General features: G+C 41.9%; 1 protein-coding gene across 1 annotated transcript; it reads left to right on the top strand.

The window, feature by feature from the left end:
- The first annotated feature begins 8,262 nt into the window (after positions 1 to 8,262).
- Positions 8,263 to 11,668, top strand: LOC120044995 (3'-5' exoribonuclease 1-like). The gene is made up of 7 exons (XM_038989797.1): positions 8,263 to 8,432; positions 8,560 to 8,738; positions 9,101 to 9,323; positions 9,488 to 9,571; positions 9,692 to 9,801; positions 9,917 to 10,031; positions 10,146 to 11,668. The coding sequence occupies exons 1-7, from the start codon at positions 8,355 to 8,357 to the stop codon at positions 10,386 to 10,388; spliced, it is 1,032 nt and encodes a 343-aa protein (XP_038845725.1). The 5' UTR covers positions 8,263 to 8,354; the 3' UTR covers positions 10,389 to 11,668.
- The last annotated feature ends 972 nt before the right edge of the window (positions 11,669 to 12,640 follow it).

The following is a 12,640-nucleotide window of genomic DNA, read 5'->3' as shown; positions in this document are numbered from 1 at the left end:
GCTGTCCATAGTGCCGTAACGGCACTTAATATTTTGGAGGAATTGCGTACCACCTCTTCTATGAAACTAAGTAGCCTATCGCCGGCCCAGATACACACACTGAGGCAAAATCGATTGATCAAAGCAGAATGAAGGCGGGTTCTACATTGAATAAAATGGAGAGTGGGCATTCATTTCCTGATTCCGCTTTGTTCAAGTTTATTTGCCGCTAGTCTGTGAATCTGTGCGTGACAGTAAACGGTTTGAAATTGGGGGTTAAGATCAACGGCAGGAGATGGTAGGTCTACATGGGATCAGACACAGCAGCCTTCCAGTGTCAATGCTTACTTTTTCATGTAGGCTGTAATAATAGTCATGAACATTTGGTTAAAAGTCATGGAAAATGTGTATAAACCCTTAACAGGGAATAATCAGGTGTCTTTAGCATAATGTCATTTGTGTATTTCGGTGAACATAGTCTAATGGACAGACTTGGAAAAAGATCCTGCACTTCTTTCATCTCAAGTCAAGCACTGTGGCAGAGTCATTTCATTCAGGGTAAGTGGAATTAGCTGTGTTAGCCTGCCCTGGAACAAGTTAGGATTCGTTAGCATAGAAATGTATCTGTATAAAAAGTAAGCCACTTTCGTATGACCGGTTATCCGGAGTTGAACTCGGACTTGATACAACAGTAGCTAAGATGGAGAGAAGTCTGTCCCTAATAAAGCGTTGCTCTACCTTCTTAACAGCACCATCAACAAGGCAGGTCCTACAGGCTCTAGTTTTATCGCACCTGGACTACTGTTCAGTCATGTCGTCAGGTGCCACAAAGAGGGACTTAGGAAAATTCCAATTGGCTCAGAACAGGGCAGCACGACCCTTGGATGTACACCGAGAGCAAACAATAATATGCATGTCAATCTCTCCTGGCTCAAAGTGGAGGAGAGATTGACTTCATCACTACTTGTATTTGTGAAAGGTATTGACATGTTGAATGCACCGAGCTGTCTGTTTTTAAACGACAAACGCACAACTCAGTCACCCATGCATACCCCGCAAGACATGCCAGTTCTCTTCACAGTCCCCAAGTCCAGAACAGACTATGGGAGGCGCACAGTACTTCATAGAGCCATGACTACATGGAACTCTATTCCACATCAGGTAACTGATGCAAGCAGTAGAATCAGATTTCAAAAAAACATAAAAATATACCTTATGGAACAGTGGGGACTGTGAAGCAACATAAACTTAGGCATAGACACATGATAACATACACATGGATTTTGTGTTGTAGATATGTGGTAGTGTCACGGCCGTCGAAAGAAGTGGACCAAACTTCAGCGTGGTCAGCGTACATTTTCTTTTATTTGAGTAAATGTCGGCAACAAACGAAGAAACAACCGTGAAGCTTACAGGGCTAAGTGCCACTAACAAAGATAACTACCCACAATCACATGTGGGAAAGGGGGCTGCCTAAGTATGATTCCCAATCAGAGACAACGATAGACAGCTGTCCCTGATTGAGAACCATACCCGGCCAAAACATAGAAACACAAAATCATAGAAATAAAGGACATAGAATGCCCACCCAAATCACACCCTGACCAAACCAAAAAGAGACATAAAAAAGGCTCTCTAAGGTCAGGGTGTGACGGGTAGGGGCCTGAGGGCACACACTTAGTGTGTTGTGAAATATGTTATGAATGTATTGTAATGTTTTTAAAATTGTATAACTGCCTTAATTTTGCTTGACCCCAACTAATGACGATCCATAATACACACAAATACTGTTGACTAAAGTTGCCTCGCTAACCCCTCAAACCTGCTCCATAGGATACCCCTCACTGGCACTCAGGGCTAAAAGAATAACCAATGGTTTGTTTGACTCATCATTAATGATGACCTAGTCACTATGAACCACGATACTGTAGCTTACAGATATCTATAGATGTGACTGATGCATGCAACCTGTACAAAGGTCTACCAGCCGACCTATATTCAGAAAGACCCTCAGACACCAATTTGCACCAAGCCATACATTAAAGCAGCAATCAGAAGTTGAAAGAATAACAAAGTTATTCCCCACCACTGTTTTGGTCAAATCTGAGGAATGAGGCTGAAAATATGTAACCACTAAATAAATAAAGCTATGGATGCAAGGTCTGACCATCCACAATATCAAAATTGTAGTTTTAACCATGTTTTGAGGCTATATAGTTTGTTTACATTTACTTTGTTTACAAACATTGGAGTAAAGCAAGCTTCTATTTAGGGTTCTGACAGTTGAACTACGCTCATGAGGCATTTATAAGTTATATTCTTCAAAAATCAATGGGTATATATCATTCATTTATAAGTCCAAAAATGGATGTAGGAACTGCAGAACTCAGAGGTGGTCAGAGACCTAGTAGTGTGGTGCCAGGACAACAAACTCACTCAACGTGAGCAAGACAAAGGAGATTATAGTGGACTACAGGAAAAGGAGCGCCGAACACGCCCCGGTTCACATCGACGGGGCTGTAGTGGAGCGGATCGAGAGATTCAAGTTCCTTGGTGTCCACATCACCAACAAACTATCATGGTCCAAACACACCAAGACAGTTGTGAAGAGGACACGACAATGCCTTTTCCCCCTCAGGAGACTGAATAGATTTAGCATGGGTCCCCAGATCCTCAAAAATGTCTACAGCTGCACTATCGAGAGCATCCTGACCGGTTGCATCACCGCTTGGTTTGGCAGCTTCTTGGCATCCGACCATAAAGCGCTACAGAGAGTAGTGCCTACAGGCCAGTACATCACTGGAGCCAAGCTTCCTGCCATCCAGGACCTATATACTAGGCAGTGTCAGAGGAATGCTCAAACAATTGGCAGACTCAAGTCACCCAAGTCATAGACTGTTCTCTCTGCTGCACGGCAAGCGCTACCGGATCTCCAAGTCTAGGTCCAAAAGGCTCCTTAACATCTTCTACCCCCAAGCCATGAGACTGCTGAACAATTAATGAATTAATCACCCGGACTATTTGCATTGCACCCCCACCCCACTTTGTTTTTGCACTGCTGCTCGACTAATTACCTCGACTAACCTGTACCCCCGCACATTGACTCGGTACCGGTACCCCCTGTATATAGCCTCATTATTAGCACGCGCTCCAGCAGGTATATCTCTCTGGTCACCCCCAAAGCCAATTCCTCCTTTGGCTGCCTCTCCTTCCAGTTCTCTGCTGCCAATGACTGGAACGAACTACAAAAATCTCTGAAACTGAAAACACTTATCTCCCTCACTCGCTTTAAGCACCAGCTGTCAGAGCAGCTCATAGATTACTGCACCTGTACATAGCCCATCTATAATTTAGCCCAAACAACTACCTCTTCCCCTACTGTATTTATTTATTTATTTTGCTCCTTTGCACCCCATTATTTCTATTTCTACTTTGCACATTCTTCCACTGCAAATCTACCATTCCAGTGTTTTACTTGCTATATTGTATTTACCTCACCACCATGGCCTTTTTTTTGCCTTTACCTCCCTTATCTCACCTCATTTGCTCACATTGTATATAGATTTATTTTTCTACTGTATTATTGACTGTATGTTTGTTTTACTCCATGTGTAACTCTGTGTTGTTGTATGTGTCTATCTGCTTTGCTTTATCTTGGCCAGGTCGCAATTGTAAATGAGAACTTGTTCTCAACTTGCCTACCTGGTTAAATAAAGGTGGAAAAAAAAAAATATATATATATTGTTATTTTGAGTTTACTTTTTGTTTTAACTTCATTTAGTAAATATTTTCTCAACTAAATGTTCTTAACTGCATTGTTGGTTAAGGGCTTGTAAGTAAGCATTTCACAGTAAGGTCTACACCTGTTGTATTCGGCATGTGACAAATACAATTTGATTTGATTTGAGATTGCCCCATTAACAGATGACTGTTTGCTGAAGAGTTCACTGCTAGGCTATGTCAAATACACCTAAAACAATTTCACTAAAGGTGAACTAAGTGAGGAGGAGAATAGTCTGATCTGTCTTGATCACAAAGAGCAATATGCTGCCTTTATAAATGGTATTTTTAAGCAGTGCTTGACTTGGGATGAAAGAAGTGCAGGAGCTATCTATTTCCAAGTCGGTCCATTAGACTATGTTCACAGAAATTCACAAATTACATTATGCTATAGAGACCTGGTTATTCACTATTAAGGGTTTATACACATTTTCCATGACATCTGAATGACTTTTAAACAAATTTACATAACAAACGTAAGCATTATTGCCACTGGAAGGCTGCGGTGTCTGATCCCATGTAGACCTACCATCTTGACAACAGCTCTGCGCTGCTTCGCAAAGCGCAATAAGTATGAATGCCCTGACTTCTGCAGAGGCCATATCACCGTAAATGCTGAACGGCAAATGCAGATGTCAGATTGACCATTCAGCGCCTTTAAGTGATGACAAACTTTACTAAGGAAAAGGGCTCTACAATTTGTGTGAATTTCCCTTGGCATGATCTGACATGAAGTTGAGTCAACATCACAAACATCATCCTCAGTTATGTTGCTCAACTACTGTGAGACTAGACTGGTGGGATTCTGGGCAGTAATGACTACCTACTTTTGTGTGTGTTTCTCGAAGGCATATCACTCTCATATCACAGCTGAGCAAGACACATGTGATTTAGGTAATTTTAATTTTTAAGAAAATACAAAATTCCACATTGAGAGTGTGCATTTCCCTTGGCAGCATGACCTGACATGAAACTCATACAGATACATTGCATAGACATCACAAACTCAGCTTGAACACCTTACGGCCAGCTGCTTGGACATATGTAGGACATAAGGACGCCTTACCTTTAGCCTAATTCTAATCCAGAAATATTATATTTAGACTAATGTATGTATGTCAAACCCTCCCTTACAATTATGTGAAGTTATTCAACTCATTGATTGAGTTGGAGGTGTGCGTGGCCACGCAGTCATGGGTGAACAGGGAGTTCAGGAGGGGGCTGAGCACGCACCCTTGTGGGGCCCCTGTGTTGAGGATCAGCGAAGTGGAGGTGTTTCCTACCTTCACCACCTGGGGGGCGGCCCGTCAGGAAGTCCTGGAGCCAGTTGCACAGGGCGGGGTTCAGACCCAGGGCCCAGAGCTTAATGATGAGCTTGGAGGGTACTATGGTGTTGAATGCTGAGCTATAGTCAGTGAACAGCATTCTTACATAGGTATTCCTCTTGTCCAGATGGAATAGGGCAGTGTGCAGTGTGATGGTGATTGCATCGTCTGTGGATCTATTGAGGCGGTAAGCAAATTGAAGTGGGTCTAGCGTGTAAGGTAGAGGTGAAATAATCCTTAACTAGCCTCTCAAAGCACTTCATGATGACAGAAGTGAGTGCTACGGGGCGATAGTCATTTAGTTCAGTCACCTTTGCTTTCTTGGGTACAGGAACAATGGTGGGCATCTTGAAGCAAGTGGGAACAGCAGACTAGGATAGGGAGAGATTGAATATGTCCGTGAACACTCCAGCCAGCTGGTCTGTGCATGCTCTGAGGATGCGGCTAGGGATGCCGTCTGGGCTGGCAGCTTTGTGAGGTTTAACACGCTTAAATGTCTTACTCAAGTCGGCCACGGAGAAGGAGAGCCCACGGTCCTTGGTAGCGGGCCGTGTCGTTGGCACTGTGTTATCCTCAAAGCGGGCGAAGAAGGTGTTTAGCTTGTCCGGAAGCAAGACGTCGGTGTCCGTGGCTGGTTTTCCCTTTGTAGTCCGTGATTGTCTGTAGACCCTGCCACATATGTCTTGTGTCTGAGCCGTTGACTTGCGACTCCACTTTGTCTCTGTACTGACGTTGTGCCTGTTTGATTGCCTTACAGAGGGAATAAATACACTGTTTGTATTCGGCCATATTCCCAGTCACCTTTCCATGGTTAAATGCGGTGGTTCGCGCTTTCAGTTTTGCGCCAATGCTGCCATCTATCCACGGTTTCTGGTTAGGGTAGGTTTTAATAGTCACAGTGGGTACAACATCTCCTATACACTTCCTGATGAACTCAGTCACCGTATCCATGTATTCGTCGATGTTATTCTCAGAGGCAACCCGGAACATATCCAGGTCTGTGTGATCAAAACAATCTTGAAGTGTGGATTCCGATTGGTCAGACCAGCGTTGAATAGTCCTTAGCACGGGTACTTCCTGTTTGAGTTTCTGCCTATAGGAAGGGAGGAGCAAAATGGAGTCGTGATCAGATTTGCCGAAGGGAGGACGGGGGAGGGCCTTGTAGGCATCCCGGAAGTTGGAGTAGTAGTGGTCAAGTGTTTTAGCAGCGCGAGTACGACAGTCAATGTGTTGATAGAACTTCGGTAGCGTTTTCCTCAAATTTGCTATGTCTAAATCCCTAGCTACAAGAAATGCGGCCTCAGAATATGTGGTTTCCAGTTTGCATAAAGTCCAGTGAAGTTCTTGGAGGGCCATTGTGGTATCGGCTTGAGGGGGAATATACACGGCTGTGACTATAACCAAAGAGAATTCTCTTGGGAGGTAATACGGTCGGCATTTGATTGTGAGGTATTCTAGGTCGAGTTTCTGTATGTTATCACGATCACACCATGAGTGGTTAATCATGAATAGTATTGGGGCAGTACTCAGTGACATCACTTCCTGATGCCAAGAGTGTGCAAAGCTATCATCAAAGCAAAGGGTGGCTACTTTGAAGAATCTTAAATATAAAATATATTTTGATTTGTTTAACACTTATGGGTACTACATGATTCCATATGCATTATTTCATAGTTTTGATGTCTTCACTATTATTCTACAATGTAGAAAATAGTAAAAATAAAGAAAAACACCTTGAATGAGTAGGTGTGTCAACTTTTTACTGGTGCTGTGTATATACACACAATATTCAATTAGGATAAAAAAAAAAACGAAATCATTTGGACATTTTGAATCTAAAAACAGTTTTAAGTCGAACTCGTTAAGACCAAGTGGCGACAGTGTGTTGAGCCTGTGGATCCAGAAAGATTCCCATTGAAGAAGTTTCCTCTCAATGTCCCCTCCCCTGTGTGACATCTTGACCATTTCTATTCCAATGTATCTCAAAGAACTAATAGGATGTCCTGCTTGTACAAAAGGAACAGCAACCTGATGTTTTGTCTCACAAGTCGGTATATTGCTGCGGTGCTCACTGATTCGGGTCTTAAGGCTTCTACGGGTCTTCCCTATGTAAGACAGACCGCAAGGACATTTCAATATGTAAACATTGTTTGACATGCAGGTAATCAGGCTTTTGATCTTACATCTTCGTCCTGTGCAGGGGTGGGTAAATTAGTCAAATTTGTACTTGAAACTGCATTGAGCTCATTGGCCACATTTGTAATTACCCTCCAGAACCTTGTCCAAGAAGTTTCCCTTTTCTCTGATGGATAATCAAATTTGACCACAATTTCTTTCACGTTTCGGGTGTCTTTTAAAGACCATACTTGAGTGATATTTAAAGATGGGTTTCAATTGTGGGTCACTATCAATAATGTATCAGTGCTTCCTGATAATGTCTTTAAATGCCTTCCCCAATGGTGAGTATTGGGTGAAGAGTGGGGGACATGTTCTGCGTTTTCTTTAACTTTTGGAAGAAGGCGTTCCAACTGTGTTAGCCCTTCAAAACGATAATTGGTATGTTTTGCCCAATTGTCTTTGTACCCCCTTTCCTTAAACCTTTGTGTGAGGTACATGGTCTGTTTCTGGTAAGAAGCATCAGAGCTGCATACTCTTCTGGTGCGGCTGAATTGATTTACAGGGAGACTTTTAATAAGTAGACGTGGAGGAAAACTGTCACCTCTAAGGAAGGTGTTCCTGTCCGTATGTTTCCTATAGAGAGGAGGGGTCTGGATTCAGCACCACCTCTTGTTCTACCCGTCTGGCTAGATGGAGTAGGCCTACAGCGCCATCTACTGGTCGCGTCGGGGACAAGTTGTTGACAACTGTAATATTAGCCTACCCCTTTTCCTAACCTGCCACGTTAATTATCCTAACCTGTTATGTACACAAACCATCTGTGCCGTCGACAAATCATGATTATCACCACACCGGAATGTTTGTTTATTTTTCACACACTATTACTTAACCAAATTATTCCGACAACGTGTCTTGTCAGAACAAGATTGGAAAACTATGAATAAAAACAGTGGTTTTCTATTATCATGTAACGTTGATCAGCGATACACTTCGGATATTAAAAAAAAATAATAATAATTTAATGCGCGTAGTAGAGCACTGACGCGGGAAGAAAGCGCGGAAACAACACAGTCAAGAGTCAGCACAGTCAAGATACACCCTACCAGTTAGCTAGCAACTAGCAAGCTAACCTCCCCCCAAATTGGTTGAAAAATGGAGGAATACAAGGAGAATGTTCAAGACAGGGGTGGCAATGTGAAATTGTCCTCTAAACCGGAGGAAGATGACAAGGTTAGTAGCTACTGCTAGCTAGCTTGCAAGATTGGAGTAGAAATAGAATCCAGGGATATGTTAAACTAGCTAGGAAGCTACAGTATGTGACTAACATTGACGGTACATTCCTTCCTATATGTCAAAGTCTTGCAGCAGAGTCAGAGTTTGTAGTAACATCGGTGAACCCGTCCCTCAAGCATCTCCTACTCACGGCGACTTCAGTGATCCTGTTTACAAAGAGATTGCTCTTGCAAATGGACATATCAACCGCATGAACAAGGATGAGCTTCGGGCCAAACTGGCAGAATTGAAGCTTGACACAAGGTATGTAGGAACACTTGTTTCAGTTGCTAAGGAATTGTGCTGTATGTAATCACATACCACGTTACAATCCTGTAACTAGTGTAGTGTTTCAGCAGGAGATGGCTACAATCATAATCCATTGGAGATCGGGGGTGTAATCATTATTCCAAACTAAATCGAGATTTTTTTATTTGACAAATTCAGGTTGGTCCCTCCCCATTCCGTTTGCTCCTGTTTTTAAGAAATGTTTTGCAACAGAACCAGCTTCATGAATATGCCCCAGGATCTCTGTGTTAGGAAATCCCAGGGCTGCTAGACATGCCACTGAAGAAGGTCCATTCCACTGAATGTTAAATGATCCCAATTTGTGTGTGTGTGTGTAGGGGTGTGAAGGATGTGATGAAGAAGCGGTTGAAGAACTACTACAAGAAACAGAAGCTGTCGATGACGCAGTCTGTGACAGCGGGTGAAGCCACGGATACCTACTACGACTACGTCTGCGTGGTGGACTTTGAAGCAACGTGTGAACAGGACAACCCCGCTGACTTTACTCATGAAATCATTGAGTTCCCAATGGTCCTGCTCAACACGCACACTTTAGAGATTGTGAGTGGGAATGGAGGGGACATTGTTAGAAGCAATGCATTGTTAGGCTTGTGTGTACGATCATACAGGTCATAGCTGTATAGACTTTTGATTTAACATTAGTTGTTGACGCAAATAATACACAAATGTTTTGGTATCATGATTGACACTGGTTTTACTTGTAGGAAGACACCTTTCAGGAATATGTCAGACCAGAAGTCAACACACAGCTGTCAGAGTTCTGTGTAAAGTTGACAGGAATAACACAGGTGAGACACGGGGCATAGACGTTGACTGAACTATTTTGAAGGACTTGAATAGTATGATTCAAAATACTTCACACAATGTAATGTTGATAAAAGAGTTTGTAACTGCTTTTTTTTGGCCAGAAAATGGTTGATGACGCAGACACGTTCCCTGATGTCCTTGAGCGGGTTGTGCTTTGGCTTCAGGAGAAAGAGCTTGGCACAAAATACAAATACACTCTTCTTACAGACGGGTATGTCAGTGTGGGCAGAGGGTACTAACACTGCTTTGGTGTATTAATGATAACGCTAGCAAGATATTAAGTGTTCTCATTAGTATACAACTATATGCTTTTGTTATTTCCACAGATCTTGGGACATGAGCAAGTTCATGAACACCCAGTGCCGTTTAAATCGTCTCAGATATCCACAGTTTGCAAAGAAGTGGATCAACATCAAAAAATTATACGGGAACTTCTATAAGGTTTGTTTTTTTGTATGATATGCAATTAGCTGAAATCTCTCTAAATGTAGAAGCATGTAAGACATTCCTTAGATACACTATGTTGAGTAGAATAGAATCTTCCCTTTTCCACAGGTCCCTCGCACCCAGACCAAGCTGAGTAGCATGCTTGAGAAGCTGGGACTAAAATACGAGGGCCGCCCTCACTCTGGCCTGGATGACTCACGCAATATTGCCCACATTGTGATGCGCATGCTGCAAGACGGCTGCCAACTGCGCATCAACGAGCGCATGCACGAAGGACAGCTGCGGACTGTGCCCAGCTCTGCCCCTGTGGAAGGAGCCCCACCCCCACATACCCCCCGCAGCAGAGACTAGACCTTGGCTCCGCATCCCCTGGCTCTGAGAGTCCTGCATTGAGGCCTTCAAGCAGGCATCCCATGTCTGTTTTACCCCCATGGTTTAAAAAAAATCATAGCACTTTTCCCACTCAATCGAAGAGTCTGTTTTTATTTTTTATTTTTTCAAAATTGTGGGACTGTGTGGATAGTTGTTTAATTGGACTAGTAGTGCCACTTACCACAATGTGAATTTTGTTGCTGCCTTTTGACATCCTCTGTAGATTTCTACAGTAGGACTAAGACATCTGCTAGGGATTTTCTTTAAAGAATGATTTTTAAATTTGTCTTTCATATTGTCTGAAAACAAAAACATCTTTGCTGCTAACCCTCGAAGGCTGAGTTTACACAGGCAGCCCACTTTGGATATTTTGCCACTAATTAACCGTTTGACCAATCAGATCAGATCTCTTGCCCATAATTGGGTAAAAGATCAGTGGGCAAAAGATCAGAAATGGGCTGCTAGTGTAAAGCAGCCAAATTTACTTGACTGTGTCTGTTAGAGGCCTTGCATGAGTTTTACAGAGCACACAAGGCTTTTAAAATAGGTTCAAGACAATTGAGGATGTCGGCTTTAAGTTTGGTGTAAGCAATGCATATACTTTGTGATTTACATGATACATTTTTGCACAAGCTCACATGCAAACAATGTATGAACTATTTAGCTATTGTCTTAACAATTTCTTTTAGTACTAATAAATATGTATAAACTCCAGTAATTCTACTGCCTTGTTACAAACCATACCAACTACAATTGTTTTATTTTTTTTAAGCAACTAAAATGTACTTCTATTTTTCTATTAATTCCCTGACACTGGTAATTATATAAATGCCTATTATTATACTGCTTAACTATTGGCAGTTCTGGTTAATAGGAGTTAGTAGTGGGTGATGTTCATTTTTAGCCTGCTTTCTTCACTTTCTGGGGGCAGTATAGTTTAAAGGCCTTTGACAGACCTTGACATGTATTGTCTGTCTGGTTTTTGTTGTGCTGCATTTTATAATCGATTTGAACTTGATGGACTCGATGTACAGTGCCAACTGATCGATGGATAAGGACAATTGTAATACACACTAGCGTAACATTTGCATTAAATCTTTCAATGTACAATTGGTACAATCCCTAACATTTCTAACACATCTGTGCTTCATGGCATCAGGTTCAAGATTTTTTTTTGTTAAGTACAAAACCAATCAAATGTCTACCATAAGCGGCAAGTCTATGATTTCTAGTTAAATTAAATACATTTCAACATTCTATACAATATGGTGACGTAATGGTTTTGCTTAACCCGGTGCAGTCGCATCATAGCCATTAGATGGAGACATAGCAGATAACGCGCCGAAAGAACACCCACTGTTTCCCATCAAGAGAAAGTGGTACGTGTTTTGTATTTGTCCCAGTGAGTCATGTTTGCACCATATAAGTTTCAATGTCTGCTACTGAAAATAACCTTTTCGCAGAGGGATATTTTTATCTTCCGCAATAACATCTGGTGTTTGATCAAAACAGCATTGCAGAAACTACATTCTATATACTATTTGGTCTTTTTCTTATAAAATAATTTTATATCCAACCTGACCAGAATAATTATGGAAAAATTAGCTTAATATAGAATAATACATTTAACTTTCTCAACTCAATGGGTGTGGAAAATAGATGTAAAAAAAGTTTTTAAAATCTAAATAACAAGGAAAACACCTCTCGCTCTAGATAAAAGACATATTCCTTTATTTAATCTTATAAATGTTCTTGCCTAGCAATAACAATACATTGTCATCATGGGCAGTCAATCGAGAACTAAACCAAGTAGGGGAAAAAATCTGACGCAGTGTTAATCTAGGCGTTGCTGCTGTTTCACTCCCTCTTGAGCAGTAAGGACTAGTTTACGAGAGATCATAGGCAGAGAGATGAGCGAGGCACAAGGATGAGACGTTGGCCGCTGTTTGATTTCATGCTTTGTTTTTTGATAATAGGACGCGATTGGATGCCACGATACTAGAGAATGTGCTGGCGAGTCCAGCCCAACCGCCTGTGTTCTAAAATGGATTTGAAATTTCGGTAGGTTTCCCTGTTCATTGTGCGGTCCGCGGCCGTAGATAAAGATGCGTGAAGCACTGCTGGCCAAGTCCAGTATTGATTCGATTGAAAAGCATGATGTTTTCTTGTTCTTGCTCGAAATGGAATTACTGTCGTTTTCTCTGTTTGGATTGTTCATGATAAGAACACTA

The sequence above is a fragment of the Salvelinus namaycush genome, chromosome 3, assembly GCF_016432855.1.
Source record: "Salvelinus namaycush isolate Seneca chromosome 3, SaNama_1.0, whole genome shotgun sequence".
NCBI classification, from domain to species: domain Eukaryota; kingdom Metazoa; phylum Chordata; class Actinopteri; order Salmoniformes; family Salmonidae; genus Salvelinus; species Salvelinus namaycush.
This window is presented reverse-complemented; position numbering and strand designations above follow the sequence as displayed.